This window comes from Eutrigla gurnardus (assembly GCF_963514095.1).
Source record: "Eutrigla gurnardus genome assembly, chromosome: 1".
Taxonomy (NCBI): Eukaryota; Metazoa; Chordata; class Actinopteri; order Perciformes; family Triglidae; genus Eutrigla; species Eutrigla gurnardus.
Genome location: NC_139915.1, coordinates 36,164,132 through 36,191,331, shown reverse-complemented (window position 1 = coordinate 36,191,331; position 27,200 = coordinate 36,164,132). Strand labels below are relative to the sequence as shown.

The 27,200-nt window shown below is 40.8% G+C and overlaps 3 protein-coding genes across 3 annotated transcripts in view; all 3 read left to right on the top strand.

The window, feature by feature from the left end:
- The window catches only part of LOC311018579 (uncharacterized protein), a 722,019-nt gene that overhangs the window by 109,917 nt on the left and 584,902 nt on the right, over positions 1 to 27,200 (top strand). The gene's annotated exons all lie outside the window — the stretch shown is intronic.
- LOC311018753 (stonustoxin subunit alpha-like) overlaps positions 1 to 27,200 on the top strand; it is a 136,592-nt gene that overhangs the window by 82,687 nt on the left and 26,705 nt on the right. The window contains exon 4 of the mRNA XM_084017826.1: positions 997 to 1,351. The gene's annotated coding sequence lies outside the window, so the exon portion shown is untranslated. The remainder of the gene's footprint in view (positions 1 to 996; positions 1,352 to 27,200) is intronic.
- LOC311018695 (uncharacterized protein) lies at positions 6,908 to 12,351 on the top strand. The gene is made up of 11 exons (XM_084017728.1): positions 6,908 to 7,027; positions 7,813 to 8,045; positions 8,219 to 8,397; positions 8,507 to 8,600; positions 8,693 to 9,037; positions 9,135 to 9,252; positions 9,744 to 9,835; positions 10,168 to 10,282; positions 10,744 to 11,016; positions 11,152 to 11,305; positions 11,393 to 12,351. Exons 1-10 carry the CDS (start codon positions 6,946 to 6,948, stop codon positions 11,286 to 11,288), a joined length of 1,668 nt encoding a protein of 555 aa, XP_083873854.1. The 5' UTR covers positions 6,908 to 6,945; the 3' UTR covers positions 11,289 to 11,305; positions 11,393 to 12,351.

Here is a 27,200-nt window from a genome sequence, read left to right as displayed (position 1 = left end):
CACTTTATTTAGATCCCATTTTAACAAACACAAGGTTTTCCAAAGTGCTGCACAAGATAAAACACAATAAAAAGTACAGAATAGAAAGATAAAAGGAATCAAATAAACAGATCAGATAAAAATATGCACGTATACACATAAAATCATCAAATCAACTCCCTACATGGTGTCAGAAGACAAAGACAATCCATCCAGAGTCAATTCAAAGATGAGAATCTGTGTCTCTAAAGAGTCTCAGCCAGGAACCAGATGTTGTCTCCTGGGTCTGTGTCCCCCAGAGGTCTAGATAGTAGACCACATTAGTCCAGAGACCAGACTATGTGAGGAACCAGAGACTGTGGTCCCCCAGAGGTCTAGATAGTAGACCACATTAGTCCAGAGACCAGACTATGTGAGGAACCAGAGACTGTCTGTGGTCCCCCAGAGGTCTAGATAGTAGACCACATTAGTCCAGAGACCAGACTATGTGAGGAACCAGAGACTGTGGTCCCCCAGAGGTCTAGATAGTAGACCACATTAGTCCAGAGAGCAGACTATGTGAGGAACCAGAGACTGTGGTCCCCCAGAGGTCTAGATAGTAGACCACATTAGTCCAGAGACCAGACTATGTGAGGAACCAGAGACTGTGGTCCCCCAGAGGTCTAGATAGTAGACCACATTAGTCCAGAGACCAGACTATGTGAGGAACCAGAGACTGTGGTCCCCCAGAGGTCTAGATAGTAGACCACATTAGTCCAGAGACCGGACTATGTGGAAACCAGAGACTGTGGTCCCCCAGAGGTCTAGATAGTAGCTCACATTAGTCCAGAGACCAGACTATGTGAGGAACCAGAGTCTGTGGTCCCCCAGAGGTCTAGATAGTAGACCACATTAGTCCAGAGACCAGACTATGTGAGGAACCAGAGACTGTCTGTGTCCCCCAGAGGTCTAGATAGTAGACCACATTAGTCCAGAGACCAGACTATGTGAGGAACCAGAGACTGTGGTCCCCCAGAGGTCTAGATAGTAGCTCACATCAGTCCAGAGACCAGACTATGTGAGGAACCAGAGACTGTGGTCCCCCAGAGGTCTAGATAGTAGACCACATTAGTCCAGAGACCAGACTATGTGAGGAACCAGAGACTGTGGTCCCCCAGAGGTCTAGATAGTATACCACATTAGTCCAGAGACCAGACTATGTGAGGAACCAGAGACTGTGGTCCCCCAGAGGTCTAGATAGTAGCTGACATTAGTCCAGAGAGCAGACTATGTGAGGAACCAGAGACTGTGGTCCCCCAGAGGTCTAGATAGTAGCTCACATCAGTCCAGAGACCAGACTATGTGAGGAACCAGAGACTGTGGTCCCCCAGAGGTCTAGATAGTAGACCACATTAGTCCAGAGACCAGACTATGTGAGGAACCAGAGACTGTGGTCCCCCAGAGGTCTAGATAGTATACCACATTAGTCCAGAGACCAGACTATGTGAGGAACCAGAGACTGTGGTCCCCCAGAGGTCTAGATAGTAGCTGACATTAGTCCAGAGAGCAGACTATGTGAGGAACCAGAGACTGTGGTCCCCCAGAGGTCTAGATAGTAGACCACATTAGTCCAGAGACCAGACTATGTGAGGAACCAGAGACTGTGGTCCCCCAGAGGTCTAGATAGTAGCTGACATTAGTCCAGAGAGCAGACTATGTGAGGAACCAGAGACTGTGGTCCCCCAGAGGTCTAGATAGTAGCTCACATTAGTCCAGAGAGCAGACTATGTGAGGAACCAGAGACTGTGGTCCCCCAGAGGTCTAGACCCTTGAATGGCTGACATCATTGAAGCTGTTCTTCTATATTAGTTCCACATATTCTATTGTAAATGTTCCGTTTTCATAATGATGTAACGATGTCATTCTACTATCTGACTGTGTGTATTGTTCTGCACCAATCACCACGTCACATTCCTTGTGTGTGAAAACATACTTGTCAATGAAGTGTTTGTGATCGTGTATTGATCCAGAAGATCCTTCAGTGTTTGGAATGAGATCTGCAATGTATCCCCTTCCACCTCTGCTCAACTCTTCTGCATGCTTCCCTTTCTCTCTCATGTTACTCTGATGGATAGTTGAACATGAAAACAAGAAATTACTATTCATTGGAATTCAAATAGAGTTCATACATTTTCATTTGATGCAAGTTTTATTTTAGAGGAAGAAAAGAACAGAATAAAGTTTGTCTTCACAATCTGGCATGGTTTTCCATGTTATTGTTTTGAAATGATCTTTTTCTTTAGAAAGGCAAATTACCATCACATACATGAATTCCAATCTTAGTCATTCAAAGACAGATAAAGATGCTTCCAGGAAGTCCATGTGATTTGGTCCATATTGGCCTTCTGGAATGTTTTTCTGACTCTTACTGGTTTTAGTTGAGAACAGTATCAGAACAGAACAGAACTGGGGACCACTTGAGACAATCCAAATAACACTCACACACACAAACAAAGGGAGGACAGGTTCACACAATGCCCAAGTACACTCATATGAAATCACATCTCATTGGTTTTACATACTCAGTCCATTTGGTCCAGATCCTGTAAAACCTTTCTTTTTCCACTTTGAGGGAAAAAGATCTCCTCTCCATAACCATGATCTCATAGACCATGTCCATCCATTCATCACTGGTGGGGTTCTGCTTTCAACCTGTTGCGGTTCTAACCTGTCACCTTCAGCACCCTGGACAGTTCCTCAGAGGAGCCGCGGAGAGGCCGCAGTTGAGTGCGTCTGCGCTCAGAGCTCATTAGGACCTGATGTGCGTCACCTGGGAGACGCCACTGGGAGAAGGCTACTCTCGCCACACAGAACTCTTTCCCTGCCCTTTCCCCTGATTTTAGAGTTGTTAAAGTATAGGAAATAAAGTGTCAATTTTTTTACCTGCAACTTCCACTCCTCCTATATCCACACCTTACATTTGGTGCCGAAACCCGGGAGAAGAAACAAAAAGAATGCATGACAGCTGAAGACGCGGATAATAGGACAAAGCAACAATGTCGAACCTGCAAAGACAAAAGAAACTAAGGGGAGCAATACGGGCCGCTACGACACGACTCTTGGACAAGATTGATCGGGAGGTTGAAAAAGAAGATCCCAGCACAGATTTGCTGGATGAATATTTGGAGCATCTGACGGCGAGAGAAAGAGCTTTAATGGATAGTGACCATGACATTGAAGCGGAGACAGCAGGGGATGATTTGGAAGATGAGGTTAATTCAGCCTTTGAATACATGGATCGAATCATGTCAAGAAAGACCCGGATAAAACGCATCCTGAGAAATATGGACGACAATCAGAGCGCAGCTTCAGTGACTTCCCAATATTCAAACAATGAGGTGAGAAGACAAGCAGGCAAGTTGCCAAAATTGGTCATTGAGAAGTTTTCCGGAGATGTTTTTGGAGCCAGTTTGAGACAGCAGTTGACAATAATGCCAGTCTAACCAAGTCTGATAAATGTACATATTTGAAGTCGTTTTTATATGGCACTGCAGCTAATGTAGTTATGGGACTTTCTTTATCAGACCAAAATGATGACAATGCAAAGAAAATGCTTATCGGCCGATTTGGGCGTAAAGATCTCATCATAAATGCACATATGAATAAGCTATTAAATCTGACAGCAGTAAAAAGGGCCTGGGATGTCGCAGCTTTACGCAGGCTATATGATGACATCGAGATACAAGTGTGCAGTTTAGGCTCAATGGGAGTAGTCTCTGACAGTTATGGCAACTTGCTCTGCCCTATTCTCATGAAGATGATACCAGAAGAAATGGCTTTGCAGTTCACCCGTCAAAACGCTAGTGAAAGAGATGATGCAAATAATGACAACACGTTCAGTGTCCAAAGCCTGATGACGTTCTTCCAAAAGGAGGTTGAAAGTCGTGAAAGAACAGCCAATCTCACCCAGAATGTGCACCAACCAGATACAGAGAAACAATGGGGAAAGTCCTATGTGGAGAAAAGAATACCGTAAAAAAGGAGATCTTACACAGCCTCTACAGCCTCGCTTCACGCTGTCAGCGTCAGAGATGAGCCAAAGTGTATATTCTGTGGAGGAAACCATCATAGATCTAAGAACTGTACAGAACTGACTCTTGAACTGAGGAGAGAAAAATGAAGAAAAGAAGGCAAGTGTTTTGTGTGTTTAAGCAGCAGACATATAGCGCGTCATTGTAAGACGCAGGGAATTTTATAAGTAGTAGTTTGTGGTCAATAATATCAAAAGCTGCACTAAAATCTAACAGCACTGTGCCAACTAATAATTTACTGTCAATTAGTTTTAGCCAGTCATCTGTTAATTGTGTGAGAGCTGTGCATGTTGAATAGCCAGTTTTATATGCATGTTGAAAGTCTGAATTCATGTTATTCATAGAGAAATCATTTTGAATTTGCTTAAATATGATTGTTTCCATTAATTTCCCTAATAGCGGTAAAATGCTAATTGGCCTACTATTCGATCCAGTGAATGCTTCTTTCCTATTGTTTGGTCGAGGAGTTACTCTAGCAACCTTCCATACTTGAGGATAGATTCCTTCTTTAAAACTTCAGTTAAAAATATAGCATATAGGACTGGCTATTATTCCAGCTGACAACTTTAAGAGTCTACTGTCTAGATTATCATGACCACAGGGTTTGTCAGATTTCAATTCAGACAATAGATTTTCAATTTCCAATATATTAGTGACTGAAAATCCAAATTTGCATTCTTTGTCCTGCATGATATCATTTCTAATAAGTGATTCAGATAGAATACCATTTACAGGCAACATGCCATTTCTTATAGTATCAACTTTACTTATGAAATAATTGTTTAAATAATCAGCAATGTCTTTGGGCTTGGTGATAAAGCCTTCACCTGATTCAATAAATGCTGGTGTTTTGCCCATTTTATCTCTACCCATGATTTGATTGAGAGTACTCCAGAGTTTTTTGCCATCATGTTTAATTTCTTCAATTCTAGATTGGTAGTACACCCTTTTTTTCTGTTTATTTCATTTGGTCACTTTGTTTCTTAAAGAGCGATATGCTAGCCAGTCCTCTGAGCTACCTGAATCTACAGCAACTCTTTTCCGTTTATCTCTATCTTTCATCGAGCTTCTCAGGTCAGAGTCAAGCCAAGGGGCTTTGACAGATCTGACGGTGAGCTTCTTGATGGGTGCATGCTTATCCAACACAGTCTCATCCCTACTCGTCACATACTGACGATTGGTCATATCCCCTTTGCGTCACCTGTCTCTGCGTCCGACACTGACGCAAAGGGATTTCCATTCAAATCAGTCTGATGACCCTCTGCGTCTATTTCCGACGCAGAGGGTCATCAGTCTGATTTGAACGCAAATCCCTCATCGGTTGATTTTGACGCAAGGGGGTTAGCCAACGTGCGGTTTGCCTGCGCTGGAAGTTTCGGTTTCAGGTGATGCATTTTGTGTTACAGGTGTTCATCTTGACTGTATATATTTTTTTTATTTATAAGAGTCTCCTTGGTGTGGTCGCCGATTCGAGCGACCACACCAAGGAGACTCATGTCACAGACGCCGACTCTCTCAAAGACGCCGATTTTCGGTCCGGTGTGGCGGGTCCACACCGGTGGCAACCCTAAGTGCTACACATAGTTAGCTAATAGTTAGCCAGGAGAACACGCTATGTTTTCTAGAACGATGAACTGAATGCAATCTAGTTGCTAGTCACTGAACTAGCTCAGACTATGTGAGATTGAAATCTGAATAAAAATGTTGGATTCAAGTTAACCCTGGCAAGTTCATGTCACAACGCCATCAATTGCCAGACTTCAATTCAATGATTTGCAAGCTGGTAAACATCCATGGACACCAAAGATACCATATAATAGAGCTAGGTTAAGGATCATTCTATAGCTTGAATAAAATGAACTGAACGTGAACTATTGAAATGGTGTATTAAAAACTATTCATTTGTAATCTGTGTGAACTGAATTTGTAACTATTTTATGTGAAGTATGGACTTACACATCACTTAAAGTATTCATATTGTAATTTGTAGTTTGGTGATCTATTCTATATTATATTGATTTGTTTTTCTCTTTCTCAACAGGTTCCCTTATCCCTGTCACTTCCAACTACTGATTAGCAGCACCCTATAACAACAAAAAGGCACTTTGAAGAGCCACATTTGTATTGTATCTGGTCAGTCTCTCTACTTCCTGTTCTCTCTCTTACTATCTTACAGTGTCTCTCTCTCTCTCTCTCCCTCTCTCTCTCTCTCTCTCCCCCTCTCTCCCTCCCTGTACAATGTCTGATCCTGAGCCGAACCGGCTCCAGAAGGAGTTGAGTGACCTTGTTGGTCAGGCTGAACATCAGGCTCACCTCCAAAACCTCCAACAGCTCATCAGCTTGCACCAGGAGGCAGAACCATCCACCAGCCAGCCATCAAACCGCAATCAAGGTGTTAGGTGGATTAAGAGGGACTGCGATGGAAACATTATTTATGGCAGACCCAGATCATCCCGAAAACAAGCAGGTCAGATTTGTTTTACATTCGTGTTAATTGAAATGTAGACTTTATCTCCAGATCTAGTTTATCTTGGAATGGTATACAACATGATCACAAGTCTTGGGTCTGAATTAGAACATATCTGAGGTTATTATTACATACCTGTGCCTAGCATCAAGGAAACTGAGACGTTAAAAGTTTGTGTCATCGAGTGTAAAAAGCCTGTGTTGTGGAGAGTGTTCTTACCCAGTGTGGTAAGTTGTAGTTTTTGAGAGTCCCCTTCTCAGACTATATTTTTTCCAGTTATCACCTGGAAAACTGAATACTGATTTCTGATCAGTTGATGAAGCCATGAAGTCCTACCTGGTTTCAAAATAGCTGCCAGTAAATACATATGTTGTGCTTTATTTCTCATACTGGTTTCTTTTTTTCTAAGAGCGTCTTATACCTTTGGAGATGCCAGCAGAAATATGCAGCTGTCCACGAGGATCATCCCGTGTCATCGCAGGAAAGTCCATCGTTGTGGTTACAATGAATGGTAAGAAGAACTTCAGGGGTCGGGATGGGGTCAATTCTGTAAAAGTGGCTGCAGAATGTCACCCACAGCTATTTCCTGATCACACACCATATCAACTCTAAACACAAAGACGCTTAGGGTCATCTTAATATGGACATATTAATATCATATTATTATGACACATTAATATGACGGCATCATGCAGATGCAAATGTATTATCTGTATGTGATTATACAAATGTTTGGCTAAATCTCCCATTGTGATGTTAGAATGTGCATTAAAATTCAGATATTTGCACATCTCATAAAGTTTTTGACCACATTTTGACAGTTTATGAGCATCATTTTTGGCAACAGTGGTAGAAGCAAGATAATGGACTTTGCGACGTTGGAATATCAAAATGTTAATGCACTCAGAGGTGTAAAGGCCACTCCGCTTCACGTTGTGACCGCATACCTTACACCCCATCTAGACCACTGCACTCATCTAATGAGCGACTGTTATGTCATTCAAATGATCCGGTTTGTATGAGTGATGTTTGTTGCAAAATGGATTTTTAACGCCTGCAACATCAATGAGGGTTACTGATGTTGGCACCTGTTCCTATTTCCTGGGATTTGATATCTTTTTATTCTCTCCTAAGCTTATTTTATGATTTACATAATAATTAAAATGACAAATTGATGTTAATTTTGATTGTTGTATTTTTGTATGTCGCTTTAGACAAAAGCGTCTGCTAAATAACAAACATAAGCACATACTAGCTCGGCTGTGCCTTACATATATATATTTCTTTTTTTTCCAGGGCGATATGATCTCAAATTGCCTGAGATTGGATGCGAGGCTTGTGAAGCCTCATGGACTCCTGGACTGGATGACATAGTCTCCAATGACTACTGGCCTGCCACCTCTCACTTTGCAACGGTATATGCTTTGGACATCCTTTATTCTTTTGAAGAGGTGAAGATGGCAGCACCAGGGATGTCAAGCCAAGCATTTTTAAGAATGCTGGACAGACGGACTATCCGCTTTGGCCGTGTAAGTATTAAATAAGTTAAGTAACTCAAGAGATAATACTGTGAGTTATATGATATGATCATGATACATGAACATTAACACTATATTACACTACATTAACATTTATACACCTGCGACCCTTTGTCTAAGTTCTTTAATTTCTTGTTCTCTGTTACTGTTCTCTTTTGAATCAGACTGGGAACATCACAGCAGACAGCTTCCGAACCAGCTTTTTGGAGTGGGAGGCCGTCCGATACCAAGTGGAGAAATTGTGCAGGGAGGACCACTTCCACTGCCCAGCGTGCAGCCCAGACATGCTTGCGGTCTCAGTTGATGGGAACCGCAAGCACTATAGGTTCAAGAGTGCTGCAAGGTAATTACTAAATCTTGTGTTTGCATAGACAGCTCATCATTTTGAAAGTAACTGTTGTGAATTTGAAAATCATATGAATATTGAAAGTCTAAGTATGTCTTTTATTTAGATCTGAGGAACCAGCCATCTTTGATGGCGTCTTCATTGCAAAAGATGATGACGTTTCAAGATTCGTGGACTATGTCCATTCCTCAACCAGTCATGTAAACTTGCACAACTTCATTATATTTACCTAGAAAACAAAGAGGGCATTTTTTGAACAAGTTTGGACTGTTAACCATCTTCCATGTTGTAGGCCTCTGGAAGAGGTGTCTGTGGAGGGCAGTGGTCAGCGGCACGTGAAACATCTACTAAGTCATCAGGGAAAACAGACGAGGAGGGCCTGGAACTCGCTGTGTGTCGTCATGGGGTTCTTCTTCGTGCCCTCAATATGTTCAGGGGGCAGATTTTTGCCTACCCCCTGTTCCTCCAAAAAGAAATGGCCTGTAAGCCAGTGACATTTTGTGCCATGGATGTGGCATGTAAGTACTGGCCATACCTCCGAAGAGTGGCAGAGAAATGCCCTGAGCTTCAGCATCTCCTCACCATGAGGCCATTTCTTTCAGTGTTTCATGCCAAAGCCCACGATTTCAAATGTGAGGTAAGAAAAAATGATTGTCAATGAGATGTTCTGTTCCCTGAAAACCTGCATAAGATTGTTGCCATTTAGGTTTTCTTTTCTTGTTTTCTTTTTAAAGGTGAAATGGAGCGGAGCGTATCAGGAGGGGGCTGGTTCCACTCTTGGGGAGGAGGTGGAGCAGTGCAACGCCTTCCTCTCGAGGATTGCTGTTACAACCAAGCACATGTCAAAAGCAGGTATGGTAACCAGTACAATTTGATCCTGATGACAATGGTGAGCCACTTTGAGCTCATGCATATATGCTGCCTCTGAAAATATAAAGCTTAGAATATTCAACACAGATGGATGGATGGATTACAATACCATCATCCTATGTTATTTAAAGTGAGGATAATGAGGGGCAATGTGATAAAAAGAAATGTACTGTACTGTTGTTGGTTGGGCATACCATACCATTCACCTACTGTCCTGCCATAGTGCTCTCTGCCATTTGCCTACTGTCCTGCGCCACTGTTTCATGCTATTTCTTCACTATCCTGTGCTATTTCCCCACTAGCCCTTTCATGGGTGAGTAGTCAAATGGAACAAGACAGCGGGTTAGTACCATAGTACTATACTGTGATTTATTATCTGGGAAAAGTTTGTGGTACCCAACAAGTCTGCACAGTTTCTTCTACTACTGCTTTTTGAAAGAAGGATGATCATCTCATATGTTTGATGTTTGCAGGACGCATAGACATGCTGACGATCATGGCCATGCGCTGGAACCAGCACAAGTTGGACAACTTGGCTTCCACGCTTGCCCGCCGATATCAGAAGGTAAAGACACCAGTTTTCCCTTCTGCAACATGCAGAACAATATTGTCAAAGTGGCATATATCACAAAAATATAGACTTGCCCAGATACTGTGGAATATACGGATGGTTCTATATGTAGTGTCAATTGTATTTTGTGTCTTGATATAAAATGTAATTTACACATATTTCATACCACATATATTGATAGTCCATGTATATACGAATATACTGTATATTTAATCAGTATTAATTGTATGTGGTTTTCTAATAGTGAAGACACTTTACATTCCTTATCAAGAATATTCAACGTTGTAGGCAATTCCCACATTGTCATTTTTTATTTGTGTTTAAAGGCCACAACAACCCTGCGAAGCCAGCTGCATAACTTGGAGGCTCTGAAAATGGAAATGGACATCACAGACAAACAACTGGAGAGCTGGACCATTGATGTCAATGAGTGGGCAGAAGGTAGAATATACTGTTTGATATGCTGCTGGATGTATCACTTCTGTGCTTGTAGAATTATCAAAGTATAAACACATTTGTTTTGTCTTGTCATCGACACAAGCTTCTTTTAATAGCTCTATCACTGTGAATTTCTTTTCGTGGTTTGAATTTAGCTTGTAGCAACTGCACGTAGCCTTAAACCTGTGTGTCAGGTCTACTAAACTGACTAAGCTGGGCTGCAGTTCCAAAGAGGTTCATTGTAATCGTAGTGGAAGAGCACATACTCTGATTGCTGATGACTTGTGGAAAAGATTATCGCCATGGGGACAATAAAGATCTAACCTAACTATACTCAACCTTAGCTACAAGTGTAGCCTCTCAGTTACAGAGATTGTTGAGGCTCGCTTGCCCATACACCAGAAATACTATTTTTTCATGAAATCAAGAAGCATATTTCTTATATCTTCATTTCTTCTTCTCAGCAACGACATCCCCAAATGATGCTGATGTTGCTGCTGTGACCAGCCGAATCGAGGAGCTGGTCGCTAGTGTTAAGAGGAGGTCCCTGCGTCTTTACAAAGACGATGACGGTTGCAAAGGACGTGCTCGGATCCGCCGAAAGATCCGGGAGGAAAAAAAAATCTTAAGTTCAGCTGTGGAAAAATACAACGCCATGGTTCCAAACACAGAAAACCTGAGCCTGGACACCATTCTGTCTGACGAGGTGGTTTGGCCATGGCAGCTTCCACACGCTGGTATGTACACAATTCCGTTGATGTGAAATAGTCACATAGTGGCACACAATCTGTCATGCTTTGATTGTAACCCCAGAAAATCTTTAAATACTAGTCTTAAATACAACTGACTTATGTTTCATCTATGTATTCCAGACTCTGTAGATCTAAGGATGAAGAGGAAGGTTTTTGACCTGGTGATGGCAGTGAGGAGACTCGAGGAGGAGAAGAGGATTCTTGTTGCAGAAATGCATAATCATTGGAGGTGTCTTTGCACCCGTGCAGACATATGACATGAATATGACATCAGGTATGTATTGTAGTTATATTTGGCATACATTACAATATATCAGAAAGTTTCTATTGAATAAAGGCTCTATGTGTTTTTACGTGTAAGGTGAGACGTGGGGCCTGCAACAAGATGGGATCCTAGGTCTACAGAGCATGACGTTGAAGAAGTTAAAAGCAAGCAACAGCATGTCAAAGCATGCAAAGAAGTGTTACGTGCAAGTTCTGACGGAACAGAACATCAGCTTTGACAGTGATTCTGAGGACCATACCGGGAGTGACTCTGAACAAGACTAAACAGCACTGTCATGGCCAGAGTCTTTTTTATGCTGTTGTGTGCTGGGGAGGCAGCATTAAGAAGAGGGCCACTAGGACAGGCGGCTAAGGAGTGCTGGCTCTGTTTTTGGCATGGAGCTGAAGTTCATCACATCAGCTGCAGAGAAAAGTCTCTTTCTGCCCCAACCATCCCATCACTTTTTCTAGTATCCACTATCCATCTCACCGTCTTACAGGCTACATTAGCCACTCTACACAATCTGGACTGTGCTCCTAACATTTACCCCTGTTGACTTGTATTATCTTTCCTGTGTCTGTTGTTCTATTTATCTTACCTTCTTTGTATTATTTTTGTTCAGGAATTCTTTTATGTTCACACTCACATAGTCATATTTAACAACATACACAGCTTTGCACTGATTGAATCCCTGCACTGTCTACTTTTGCACTACCACCACTGCAAAACACTCCATAGCTGCCCCTCAAGGTCAATGTATCACAGGGTCAGGCCCTACCAGTCCTTTGTAATCACTTGACATGCTCTTCACTTTTTACATTTGTCTGAGTTCTTCTTGTTATGTGGTCCTGTGGTCGGTATGTCACACTGTTCATAGGTTATTTTGTATCCTGACTCTGAGCCCATGCTGTGACTTTCATCATCGAATTAGGCCTTATTTTAATGTTGTGCCCTGAAGATCTTGCCAGTTTGTTAATCTTATGTAATCATCTTTACTGCTGATACTGACTCTGTTTTCCTGTGATGGTCACAAATTCATGTTGCAAGTAAATCTACTTAAATGTTCCTTGTCTTGACTTTCATTGTGCATCCATAACAGTGTCTCAGTGAGCTGAAGTCGATACCTGGAAAAGAGGAAGAGTACACCCTGCTCACATAGCTAAATGTATACACACCCACGCTCATCCACAGTTACATAATTGATTAATCATTGTGGAGTAACACCTATAAGAACAAGGTAAGATAAGTCCAAAGAGAGGGATCAACCAGTTACTACTGTAGAATCCCCATGAGCCCACAGTCAACATGTCTTTTAGCTTTACATCTAGAATGTGTATTTGGGACAATAGATGAGTAAATCTTTTGGCTTTTTTCAAACATCTCAGGCTGGTAGATCCTTTCAATACTTAATCATTATTTCAACAAAGAAACAATTATTTTATCATTGTATATATCATGTATTATATGTAGGCTACTATTAACTCATTCCCATTGGAGAACCGAGGACCCGCTGTCCGGAAGTGTTTTCGTCACATGTCTTTTTATGATAACCTCCACATACCTCAACAGCGTTACCATAGACTGTATAAAATAGTGCGTTATCTGTTACAAAACCATTGCCTGGTATCAGTCTGGACCCAGACAAACAAAACTGTCATTTATTTCAAACTGATCGAGATCTTGTGTTCATGAAGTCGCCCCCTTCACACACACACACACACACACACACACACACACACACACACACACACACACACACACACACACACACACACACGCATGTAGAAGGCTCCACCCCCAAGGGTGTCTGGACACTAGAGGACAGCCGACAGCGGGCACTCGGCCGTCGGCCCGGATCCCCCGCCCGCGTTCGACTACTGTTTTGGCTTAAATATCTGAAATAAAAAAACATATTCACTTTTTGTTGATATGTATCATCTAGATGCAGTGTAATAACTAGTTCGGCTGCACTGCATATTTCATATATTCAGTAGATATATCATTTTACAACCCTATCTCCAATCCTAATTCAGAAACCGGAAGTACTACAACTGTGAGGCTGATCTGTATCAAGCTAAATGGCGGGCCTGTAGGGAATTGTAGTTTTTTTTAATATTAGTGTTTTTCCTAGAAATTGAAGTTGTAAATACTGAATTGAGAGTACACTGAGCAGTTTAAGGGGATGGTGAACACATATGTGTAATCAAATTTTAAAAATCTATTTGTTAAATGGGTGAAAATTAATTTCAACCATATTTGACAGCGCCCCCCGTTGGCGACTATACTCACATGATAGCTGAGATCAAGAGTTCTCCAGAACAGTTTCTACTATGTCTGTAGCCCCTTTTTTTGCTGAATTATAAGCCTTCAAACTTGCACCAAGGTCAAGGTTCAAAGGTCAACATTTCAAAGCAGGAGGCATGTAGAATCTTCATACTGACATATGTTACTCTCCAGGTCAAGACCTTTCCAATGATGTATTTGGTTTAGCTCCACAGCAAAGTTTTAATTGTTTCGCTTCATGGACACGCACCATCCCAGGCTTAGTTTCAGAGAGCACTTTGAAGGCCCAGTATATGAAATGAAGCTGTTTGTTTGTTTGTTTATTTTTGATTTTTTAGTGGAACTAGTGATCAACATGAGTCACTTTAAGAGCTTACAATCCTGCTGAGAATCTAGGGCAGTACTACAGGCTTGGAGGAAAGCCTGGATTAAGGTTAGGGTTAGGGTTGGGACTCAAAAGACCAAGCTGTTTCCATTCCAATCATCATCAATGTTGTCACTTTCAGATTTTCATATACTTTGAACTATACTATAATTGAACCAGGTGCACACCAAATCTTAATCAGTTTGACAAACATTCTGTAATTAGTTTAGTAAATGATGCTCAAAGCTTCTTATATTGCCGTAGGTGGGTATAAAACACAACATACACAGTAGTTGTGGGTTATCACAAAATACTGCCTACAACTCCAAATACTGTACTATCTGGACTATATATCACTCTGTATTTGTATGGAAGCGTATTCCTGCCATGTCAGAAAAAGAAAAACGTAGTAACAGAGCACAGACTGGGTGAGGGGGCATGCTGGAGACAATAGTCCAGTGCTGCCACAAGCTTCATGCCTGGCACCCTTGCAAGCAGTCCCTGAGAGGTCATAGGCTGGGGGTGGGAAACCTTTTTATATGAAGAACTACACTACTGACGGGCCAGGTGGCCTGACTTATGCTAACTCATAGTTAGCATCCCTGCTGAAAAAAAACGCATAGAGCAGCACCAAAACACAACATATGCTGGTCTTGCTAGAGACTTTTCACCAGCAAGACCAGCATATGTTGTGTTTTGGTGCTGCTCTATGCGTTTTCTTTCAGCAGGGTTGCTTGTACAGTAAGTGTGGGCGCAGTGTATTTCATGAATAAGGCAACGCTTTGATGACAAATCAGACCTGAGGCCTTTGATCATGAACACATTGGCCGGATTTAACAACAGGCCACATGTGGCCTACCTTGCAGGGCCAGGCCTTATATTTCCCACCACTATCATAGGCCTTAGTAAACCACATACCTGTTAAGTCATTCCAGGGTGACCAGATAGATGTCCTCAGTGTCCGGGCACATTCCCTATTATCAGGGAAAACATAGGAGAACTACCTCTGTCCCTGGTTTTATGACAAGAAATCCTTCACTTTTAAATGATATTGATGGCCAAACTGGAAATGTTCCCGGCTGTCCCAGGCTCATTTCTCCGGTTTTGATCTCTGAAGTCTGATCACCTTATGTCATGCACTGTATGTTGACACAGAGGATGAGAAAAATCATTTCCGAAATTTGACACCAATCTGTGTTTGTATGAAGCAAATACGATGAAAAAATGGCCTTTCTGTGTGGCGCTTCAGACGCTGTGAGATTTCAATTCACTTCCCTATTTTTTTCCATATAATATTTCCTATTATCCAATTACTGCCAAATTTGGTACTTGTTCTGTCACTGCACGCGACTTTCTGCTATCTACCTTTTTCCATGAAATACAGCACAAAACATGTAAAGGATAGAGCCAAAAAAGTTACAGAACATAGGGGCAAGCAAAGACTTTTCAGGGAATAATCAACAAAATACTTTATTATTCATCCAAATGTGAACAAATAGACATGCATACAAAACAAACAGTAGGAAAGTAGAATCTCAATAACTCAATAACTGGTTGGTAGGGAGGTGGTGATTTAGGAGTGGAACGTGCTGGCTGGCTCCCAGGTGTCCTCCCAGATTCTGTCACTGTAAATAGTGCACAAGTCATCTTACAAAAACAAACCCAGTCCTGAGTCCAAGCCTGAACTCCCGGCAAAATAACAAAAAAAGAAAAGGGGAAATGTTTGTCTCACAGTCTGAAGAGCCGCCGCCGCGGGTATCCTGTTACGCGGCGCAATCCCTCCATGAACGCACATCAGAGAAAATGTCCTTGTCCTGCATCCCTCTCATGATCCCCCAAAAAAGGTAATCCACAAAAAACGGTTAGATTCCAATAGGGTCACGGTATTTTTCCAGCAGTCGGGCCCCAGTCGTGCGCCGGTTCCCCGTACCGGATTTCGGTCAAGCATTTCCGCCCCCCGGGGCGAGCACTCTCCCCGTCCCCATATATAGACAGCGGCATAGAAGTCCGGCCCTATCCACCAACACGCGTTCCATACACTTGGCCGACCATCAAATAGACATAAATGGCATAATATTCAATGAGCAAAATAACAACACATATTTATCATAAACATACATATGCATCATACCCTCATTTATCCCAGCCCGAAAAAGGTGACTTGATGGCAATCTTTACAACAGTCAAGAGATTATCAGACAGCCTAATGAAAAATATGGTTAGACCCCTTACCCCATTCATTCGTCTTGCCATGATTTCCTTCATTGGGAAGACTGTCTGTCGCCTGCATTTTTTGCAACCTTAAATGACAAAAGCAAAAAAAAGGTTTTTCGAATAAACAGTTCAACAAGTCACAGATCCTGTGGGTATTCAAAAGAGTGGTGGAGCAGTGTCATGCTGGGAAGCAGCAGCCCAGGCAGACAGAGCAATACTACAAGAGAGCTAGGGAGCAGCTGGCTACTGGCTAACAAGGGGGACAGAGGTAAGAGGAAGCTGGCAGAGAAGTTGGATGTGACCATGTACACTGTTGTTTCTGTGAATGACACTAGTCACACAAACAAGTCCAATAGCCACCCAGGCAACATCAAGACTTAAACAGTCACTTAAACAGTTTCTCAGAGTAGCCTCATGCAGTCTTGTGTACTTAAACACATTTAATCTAACAATGCCTATGCCATAAAGTGCCCACAGGTACACAGTGAAGTTTGAGTCAGGCCTAAGGTCATTTCACAATCTCAAGTCCCAAGAGGCAAGTACATGCACATTGTCTGTAGTGACTTTAAAATGCTGAGCTGACACAAAAAGCATTCTGATAAACATTCACGTCGAGCTGAACCCAACTAATACCTTTTAAAGTGGACCAAAGCAAAAAGCACTCCATTCTTTTTGTGCACACATTATGAGTTCATGTCAAAGAGGAGGACTCAGATCTCTTCCTAGTACACCTAAGCTCTGATGGGGCCTCAGTTATCTAGTGCTTTGTGGGCTGTGTAGTTGCTCTGCGTTGATTGTATCATCAACTTCCTTATATGCATGTTATGAACTCTCTGGTATTAGGCCATCATCCATTATCATCTTAATTATAATAATGACATTATATCATGTTTAGTATTATTTTTGCTTGTTTCACAAACACACAAATAAGTATAGTATTAATGTCTGGGTGTTTTCACATATTGTCCCCTTAAACTGAACCAAACCTAGTCCTTTTAAAGTGAACCAAGCAGTGGACCAAAGCAAAAAGAACGTCACATTATGAGTTCTCTGAAAGAGGACTCGGATCTCTTTCTGGTCTACTTCAGCTCTAATGGATCTCATCCTATGCCTATTCACACTCACCTGCAGCTGGGGCTGATCGTGCCTTTCCTGGGAGCGTGGCTGGGGCTGAGGGTGCAAGGGGAAAAGTTAACCAATGACATTTCACATTCTTACGGGAGGTGCTGATGTTGGAATTCAAAACTGAGCTGGAGTGGCACTGCTATTGATAGCTAAAATAACAGAGAGATAGTAAGAAATGGTAAGCCATGTCATAGTATATAGTGTAGTTCAATGACTTATTTGTTGTTGGCATGATCAAAGTTATTCATTAGAATTAAGCATTTACTGAAAACAAACTTGTTGGTTATACAATTACAAAAGTATACAACTTCAAGGAAAGGCAGACGATTAACTGCTAACATCAGACTGGCATGGGTGTATTTGACCCTTTATTAACTGATTGTAACAGGTGAAGTTCACCTGGGTTCATTTGCTTTTGGCTAATACAACAATAACAAAAGGGACACATTTACAGATTGGGTGCCACAAATGTGTACTTACTCTGTCTTTTCTTTTTCCGCGGATGCTCACTTTGGGGCTTAGGGTCTGCAGCTGGGGATGAGAGTTGGGAAAAGTTAGAGAATTATATATTCAGAGTCTCGGGGGAGCAGCTAAATTCATTGAAAGACATGGAATTCACCTTGTGTAACTTGTTTTAGATTAATACATTGATTACAAAAAACATGGGACAAATTTACAGATTGGGTGCAACAAATGTGTAATTACTCTGCCTTGTCTTTTTATGTTCCTGGGGCTGGGGAATATGCTGGGGCTCCTGAGGCTGTGATGGGGCTGAGGGTCCACGGGACAAAGATCAAGGATGATATATTCTGGCTGGTCTTCGGGGAGGTGATGGTCTTCAGGGTCTGGCTGGAGTTCAGGGAGGTGGTGGTCTTCGGGGTGGGTCTGGCCTTCGGGGAGGTGGTGGTCTTCAGGGTGGGGCTGGTCTTCAGGGTCTGGCTGGAGTTCAAGGAGGTGATGGTCTTCGGGGTGGGGCTGGTCTTCGAGGTGGGGCTGGTCTTCGAGGAGGTGATGGTCTTTGGGGTGGAGCTGGTCTTGTTGGAGCTGGGACTGGGACTGGGACTGGGACTGGGACTGGGACTGGGACTGGGACTGGGGCTGATCTGTTGTGGAGAACAAAGTAAGCAAACATTTCAATTCTGTACATATGGTCAGAAGAATCTTCAGAAAACAATAATGAACTCTGCATGAAACTAATCTTACCTTTTATTTTGAGTATAAACTCATAAGCCGTCTTCATGTTAATCAGGAAGTCGCTTAGTCGCTTATCATTTGGCAGATTGGTCACCACATCTGCCACCCACTTGCCCTTGCTGTTCCTGTGGCTGGTGAACAGGATTGGCGTAGAGCCCAAGGCAGAACGTTTTTGAACCTGAAATTAAACAAGCACATTAGCAGTACACAATTAAACTACATTGCTACATAAATCTACTATCTAGAGACCCAATCTGGCAGAAAATAGTTTTGATCACTTTCGTGATAATTAAATAGTGTTTTCCATTTGATTAGAGACATTCTGTGAAATTGATACACAGAACTATTCATTCATGAGGATTTTTTAATTGCAACTGCCGGTGCTCAATTTCAGTTGAAAATAAGTGATCAGATGTTGTGACAGTACTAAATATGGGTTCCACTCCACACTGGAGTGGGTTATTATATTACTGCGTACACAACTGACATAATCAACTTCCTTTACAAATCATTTTCTTTTTTCATCTTACACACATTACTTTGTACAACCAACATTCACATAGTGTAATGCGCTAGGTGATGGTGGTGTAGTGAATAGAGGTCTGGGTTTCTAAACACTGTGAGGCTAGTTTCTCATCGCAAGACTCCTACCCCAGTGTGGACTGAGGACAGTCTGGAACTGATCTGATCTTAACTCTTTAGCAGACTGAGTGTTACCAGTTTATGTGTGGGCTATGCAGTGGTTTACTAGTTGGCCTGTGTTGTTGGCCATTTACTCTGTGGAAATCTGGAGTAACTAAGAAAAACACTGACATAGTTGATGGTTCAAGTGAAAACATTAGGAAATCTTTTTGGTAGAGTATGTATATTTTAGAAACTGGTGTTGTGTACCAGGATATTGTTAAAATGACCCACAAAGCCATTTAGAATACATGCTGCATTCATTTAGGACCTCTGCCACAGAAAAAAAAGTCCACAGCCTATAAGGCCAACTTAAATCATCAAAGTGTTAAAAATCCTGTATCTTAACCTCAACTTCTGTTAACTTCAAAAAAGCATGTATATTCCAGATATTTATTTCAAGTTTGTATTGAACAGATGAACTATTGTTTTCCTTCTGATCTATGCATCCACAGACGGGGTCCTTGCCCCATCACACATTATTAATGAAAAGTGACAGAAATCATGTTGGGGGGGACTGACTTTCTTGAGGGAGAGAGATTCTATTTTCTGGACTGATGGAAATGATCCCCTTAAGACGGACAGATGGATGTGCATGTTAAGGTAAATACTGTGCGTAGTTTACCTTAACATGCACACATTACCGCTCAATTCATGAAGTATGAGCAGTTTTACTTACAGCAACTGTTTGTTGCCCAACTGTTTTGTCAAACTGAGTAGGTCTACAGCTTAAGGATGGGTAAATAGCATGTTGAATTTTCAAACTAACAGCCACCTTAATATCCTGGCAATAAGTCCCCTTAAGTTTTAGATAATAGCTTACTTTAACATCTACACCCAGCAAACAAGAGTAAACAAATGTCAAAGTTACAGTTACTTATTTGGCATGCTACTTTATCCTGAATATTGGCCTAGTTTACATTTTCAAGACAGCACTATGCTTCATTTAGCACTAATCTAACATTATTATTATGTTTGCTAGCTTAAAGCACACGTAGCTAGCTAAGAGGCTAACCTATATTGTGCAGCCTGTTGCACATTTCAACAAGGTATTACATATCTCTAACCCATGAAATTGATACAGTGCAGTCAGAACGACAACAACGGTGGTTTAAGATCAAATACAGGACATTTCCAACGTATTGTTTGCATGCATGCTGAAGTTACTTCATAGACAGTAAAGTTGTACGTAGCAGAGTCGAAAAACGCAATGATCGTCGGGATCGTTGTATGTGCGCACTGACGTGTCACGTCAATGGTCACGTGGCAAAATAAATCATAATAGAAATGATGCATTCTGCTCAATTTCCTCAGCTCACTCCACCTGCTCTCGAGCAAAATGAAATGATAGGAAATGAATATAGTCCATTTAAGGATATTTAATATTGGCCCTCTGCTTCTTAATCATGGAGAAATAACAACTTCAAATAAGTCCAACATTTAAACACTGTAACCAATGGATGATATTAAGCTTAAAGCATATCGTTTTACAGAGAAACAGCCGATATTTTGTGACCTGTTGTGACAAAAAATATGATTCAGTTAACAGTTACCATGGAAACGAACGTCTCTTTCTTCGTCTGTATCCGACGGTGAGGGATTTACATGCGGGTCATAGAATATGAATGGAAATGAAAATGTGTCATTTATTTGTTTGTTTGTTATCCAACTCCACTTACTCAGGAGCTAAATACTAATAAAACAAATACAGTCAAGCAACCCGCACGTTGGCTAATCCCCTTGCAGTATGTGACGAGTAGGGATGAGACTGTGTTGGCCAAAGTGATGCACCATGCATGATAAATGACTGCCTGAAGGAAAATATGTCTTCCTATTCATTTATTTGTTTGTTTATAATCCAACTCCATGGTCATATCCCCTTTGCGTCACTGTCGGACGCAGAGGGTCCCCTCTGCGTCCGACAGTGACGCAAAGGGGATATGACCAATCGTCAGTATGTGACGAGTAGGGCTTATCACAGACAGAGGGAAATGACTTCATAAATTCATGCAGAGCTGCTTCAGTATGCTTTGACTCAAATACACGGTCCCACTGTATGTTCTGTACGTCTTCAATAAAGGCATTATCACAGAAATGTCTCTTCTATATCATTTTAGGTCCAACTTTGGGGACTTTCACTTTTCTTGCCATAGCAACCATGTTATGATCACTAAATCCAATTGGCACTGAAACGACCTTTGAGCATTTATCTCCTGAATTAGTAAAAAGATGATCTATGCAAGTTGAAGACAATACACCTGCATTGTTGATATTTATTCTGGTTGGTAGATTTATCATTTGAGCTAGGTTACATACGGTGGCAGTGTCATTAAGCTTTCTTTTCATAGGGCAGTTTTTTGAGAGCCAGTCTATATTTAAGTCTCCTAAGAAATACATTTCTCTGTCTGTGTCAGAAACATTCTGAAGCATTGCACAGACTTTTTCAAGATATGCTGCATCCGAGGAAGGTGGTCTACAGCAGCAGCAGATTAGTAATGGCTTTAGATGTGGCAAGTGAACCTGGATCCAGATTGATCTACATCTGTCAAGTCCAGATCTCCTCTTTGTTTTATTGGAATGTGGTCTTGTACATAAAAGGCTCCTCCTCCCCCGTATCTGTTTCTATCAAGTCTAATTATATTGTAACCTTGTATAAATACCTCAGTATTGTCAATTGAATCGTCCAAATGAGTTTCAGAAATCGCTACTATATGTAGATCATTTTCAAACATTATTTTACTCAACTCAGTTAGCTTGTTTTTCAGACTACAGATGTTTAAGTGGGCAACTTTGAGTCCTTTTTTGGGAAGTTTGATAGACATTTAAAGTTAGTAAGGATTTGCAGAATAGATGTCAACTCTAAAAAATAAAAATAAAACCCATAGTAAAAACACAAAAACATGTAGATCAGCAAACCACAAACTATGCAAATGTTTCCAAATCCTTTAAGCTCCTGACCATTAGCACTTGTGTCTGCTCAGGTGCACCATTTAGCTTTATGTAGACTTTGCAGTTGGACGACCATGTTGCTTGTATTTTTCCCTCTTTGCGTCGGTACCGAGCTCTTTTAGCGATGTCAGCATTGCTCTTCTGGTTGGCGTTGCTCGTCTGGTTGGGAATAGAATGTTTGATAGTAGTTTGGAAAGCGTTGTTTAACTTTCTCTGGACAAGTTTCTATTTCTTTTTTTTTTTTTTTTTAATCTTTTTATTTAGACATTTTAATCATTTTACAAAACATGTCCTGACATATGACTTTGAAAATGCATGTTAGACTGTACAAGAGAATGAAAGGTAATGTAAATGGGAAAATATACATAGTCATGATATAAACATTAGTAACAACCCTGACATTAATAGGTAGGAAAGCAGATATCTATAGATAGTAGCTGAGCATGGTTCTCCAAAGAGGAACTCCCAAAATTACTCCGTCGCATATTCCCATTATTATACACCCAGGTATCTTGAAATACAAGTCCATCTTTGCATGAAAGTGTCCCTTGTGAGCTGGAGAGTAGCTGTCATTCGCTCCATCATATATACATTTTTCAGTCTCTGGGTCCATTGACCTATAGTTGGTGGTTTTACCTCTTTCCAGTTCACTGTAATCATTTTCTTCGCTACCAGTAAGAGAATCCTCAGTGCATATCGTTGGTCTGCATTGTATATATCTTTGGGTATAGCTCCCAGCAAAAATAACGTTGGTTCTAGAGTAACATCTATATCCAGGATAGTATCGATTTCCTTTTTAATATCACCCCAGAATCCTTGCAGTACTGGACAGTCCCAGAAGATGTGTGTGGTGTCACCAATATTTCCACATTTTCGCCAACATAGTGCCAAATTAGAGTTTTTCACATATGAAGAGATAACAAGAGGAGTATTAAAAAATCTTATCTTTACCTTCCAGTCAAACTCTTTCCATAATTGACTATTAATTCCCTTATGGCAGCCTGCCCATATGTCCTCCCATGTAGAATCTTCAATTATAACATTCAGTTCCAATTCCCATTTTTCTTTAATGTACTCCGTGTTTTGTAAAGCGCTCGTTGCTAGCCTTTTATAAATATTAGATAAGTGTTTTTTTGTTGGGAAATGTTTCTCTAAAACACTAATAAAGTATTCTTCTATTTCATTTGGGTTTTTACTAACCATTTCCTTTTCCTTATGGTTTGTAACATAATGTCTTATCTGAAGGTATCTGTATATATCCTTCGATGGGAGGTCAAATTGTTCTTGAAGTTGAGAAAATGATTTAAATTCTGTTCCTCTGAAAAGTTGATTAATTGTACGGAGACCTTTGTCGGCCCACCTTCTAAACCCGCTATCCCACAGGGAAGGTGGGAATTCTATATTTCCTACTATCAACATGGCTCTTGAAATTGACACTGGTCCACCGAGCATTTTTTTTACTATTGTCCAGACTTTCAGAGTGTGTTTTATCCATTCATTCTTTATTTTAATTTTATTGACTGACTTTATATCCATAAATGGGAGTACTGATAAGGAAGCGCCCTTAACAGAGTCTTGTTCTATCTTGGTCCATATTGCCTCTCGGTCGTTTCTGAGCCATGCCACTATTGCATTTATTTGTGCAGCCCAGTAATAACTTTTGAGGTTTGGTAGACCCAAACCTCCCTTGTCTTTGGATAGTTGAAGAGATTTTAATCTTACCCTCGGTCTCTTCTTTTGCCATATAAATGTTAAAATTAGTTTATCTAACATTTTTAAGGTAGAAACGGGCACTCTAATAGGGAGGGATTGAAACAAAAAAAGAAGTCTGGGTAATAGGTTCATTTTTACCGTCTCTATTCTGCCGATTAAAGACAGGGGTAGGACTTCCCAGCGTGTCACATCATTTTTTATTTGTTTAATTAATTTGTTGTAATTTGCCTCAAACAGTTGAGTGGGGTTGGGTGTAATCCTTATTCCCAAATATCTAAATCCTTGTTTGGACCAGCGAAAAGAGACAGTACTATTCAGCTGTGTAGGCCAGGTACCTGAAATCATCATGGCTTCTGATTTATTTTCATTGATTTTGTATCCAGACAGTGACCCATATTTATGTAGGCAGTTCATAAGTGCAGGGATGGAAGAAAGTGGATTTTTTACAAAAAGCAAAATATCATCTGCGAATGAAGCTATCTTATGAACTGAACCTCCTTCGTCCGTTATCCCTTGAATCTGTACATTTTGGCGTATCGCCTCTGCCAGAGGTTCAATACTAAGAGTAAACAGGATGGGTGACAATGAGTCTCCCTGTCTCACCCCTCGTTCTATCCTAAAAAAGCTAGAACAATGACCATTAACTCTAACTTTGGAGCTGGGCTCTTTATATAATAGATTTATCCAGGCTACAAATTCCCTCCCAAAGCCCATTTCTATCAGTGTCTGCTTCAGAAAAACCCAATCTACTCGATCAAATGCTTTCTCGGCGTCTAGGCCGAGAAGCATTGATGATTGTTTGTCCCTTGCCGCTATTGCCTGCAAATTCAGGGCTCTCCTTATATTGTTTGTTCCTTGACGTCCTAATATAAATCCTGTCTGGTCTGGTTCTATTAATTTTTTTATGTTTTTTTGGATTCTAGTGGTTATTATCGAGGTGAGGATTTTATAATCTACACAAAGTAAACTTATTGGGCGATAACTAGTGCACAGAAGGGGGTCCTTTCCTTCCTTATGAATCACTGTTAATATGGTTTCCGACCATGAATTTGGGGGGTCTCCTGATTTTAAAACATAATTATATAATTTACACAATATGGGTGTGAGCTCATTCACAAATATTTTATAGTATTCTCCAGAGAAACCATCTGTTCCTGGTGTTTTGTTGTTTTTAAGTTTAGTAATGTTTTCTTTAATTTCACTTTCTGTAATGGGTTTTATTAGAAGTTCTGCCTCTTCATTTGATATTTTATTCATTTTAAGGGATCTTAAAAATTCTGATGTTTTTTCTTCCTTAAGTTCTAGTTCTTCAGCCTTATATAGTTGTTTGTAATACGTGGCAAATGAGTCTGATATTTTTGTGGGTTCGGTCTCAACCTGATTGGTTTCAGGGTTCCTAATTTTGGGAACTGCACGGTTAGATTGGGCTTTTCTGAGCTGAAAGGCCAATAGCCTGCTAGCTTTATTCCCCATCTCATAATACTTTCTGTTAGTATATCTCAGAGCTCCCTCTGCCTTATATGTCAGAACCTCATCCAATTGTTGTCTAACTTCCTTTAATTTTTTAAGAATGTCTTTCTCTCCAAATTGTTTGTGTTCTCTTGTTAATTTTTTTATTTCAGCTTCCAATCCTTGTTGTTTAGCGAGTCTTTGTTTCTTAATTCTAGATCCTATAGAAATAATCTTTCCTCTCATCGTGGCTTTACTGGCATCCCATACAACCGAGGGGGAGACATTACCATCATCATTTATAATGAAGTACTCAGTCAAAGCTTCTTTTAATTCCTGTCTAATATTCATATCTGTTAATAATAAAACATTAAGTCTCCAATATCTAAAGTGGCTGTCTACTCCTAAGTTAATTTTCATGGTCACAGGGCCGTGATCTGAGATAGAGATTGGTTCAAGTGTGCTGTCTTTTATTCTATATAGTTCAGTTTTTGATATACAAAAGAGGTCTATCCTTGAATAGCTCCCATGTACATGAGACATGTAGGTAAAGTCTCTCTCATTAGGGTGGAGTTGTCGCCAGATGTCCACTAGACCCAATTCCTTCATCATATCTGATAACCCCTTGGACATTTTGGATTGAGGTTTTCTTGTTGCAGGTAACTTGTCCAATTTTGAATCCAAGGTGCAGTTAAAGTCGCCTCCCACTATTATAACCCCCTCACTTTTATCTGCCACTAAGGTTGCTATCTTTTTAAAAAAATGAGGACAGTCTTCATTTGGGGCGTATATATTAAGTATAGTTATCTTCTTCCCTCCAATTGTGCCTATCACCATAACATATCGACCTTCATCATCTTGAAAAACTTTCTCATTGTTATAGTACACAGATTTATTAAACAGTATTGCAACCCCTCTCTTCTTTTTCCTCCCACATGATGCGCTGTAGACCTGATCAACCCATTCTCTCTTCAGTTTTAAATGCTCAGACTGCGACAAGTGCGTTTCCTGGATTAGAGCAACAGAACAATGCAATTTCTTTAATTGTCCCAAGATTTTTTTTCCTTTTGATTGGGTTATTAATTCCTCTTATATTGTAGCTTATGAAATTCAACTCAGCCATGATCCTCGTATGGTCTTGTGATATAGCTCTCTACCTGTTTTAACAAAATAAGTCTAATCACTAACAAAACATTGTCTGTAGGATATGTCAGGAAAAACAAAGAATAAAGAACAATATAGATAACACAAAACTGACCTTCCACTTCATCAATCTGACGCTGGAACTGAACTAAAACTGCGTCAGATCCCCGGTGATGTTGGGGCAGAGAGGTGTGACCTACCCTCTCTGTGGACAAAAGCACAAAAAGTGCGAGTGTGACCAATATTACATTAAAGTGTAAAAGAGGTCCAGATGAGTGTAATCCACTCATATATTCAAGCATAGCCTCCTTGGACTAACACATCACCTTATTATGTGACAACAATATATGTTTGAAAAAAAAAAGATAATCTATTGACGCTTGTGTTTTTTTTTTTTGTGGTAGCAGCCCGTTAGTTGCATAACCTAATGTGTGGTTGTCAATCTTACCACCGATTTGGTTGACACAAGTTTTTTGTTTTTCTTATCCATCCTAATGACATAGTCACTTCAATCTTTCTCCTGCAGAAGGGCCTTAAAGTCAGCTGCTGACAGAAACGCTCTCCTTTTTCTCCCTTCTTGGCTCCTCCATCCATCCTTCAGTTCTTCCTCGATGCGCTCCCTCTCCTCGTGGCGCACGTTAACCCCCAGCTCTCTCAGCAGCGTCGCGGCACCTGTTAGTGATGTAAAGGTCTTCAACTTGATGCGTAATTGGGCTGGGTATAGACATCTCGCCTGTATGTCTTTCTTTTTAAGTTGCTTGATAACTTCGTGTACCCTCATCCGTTTCT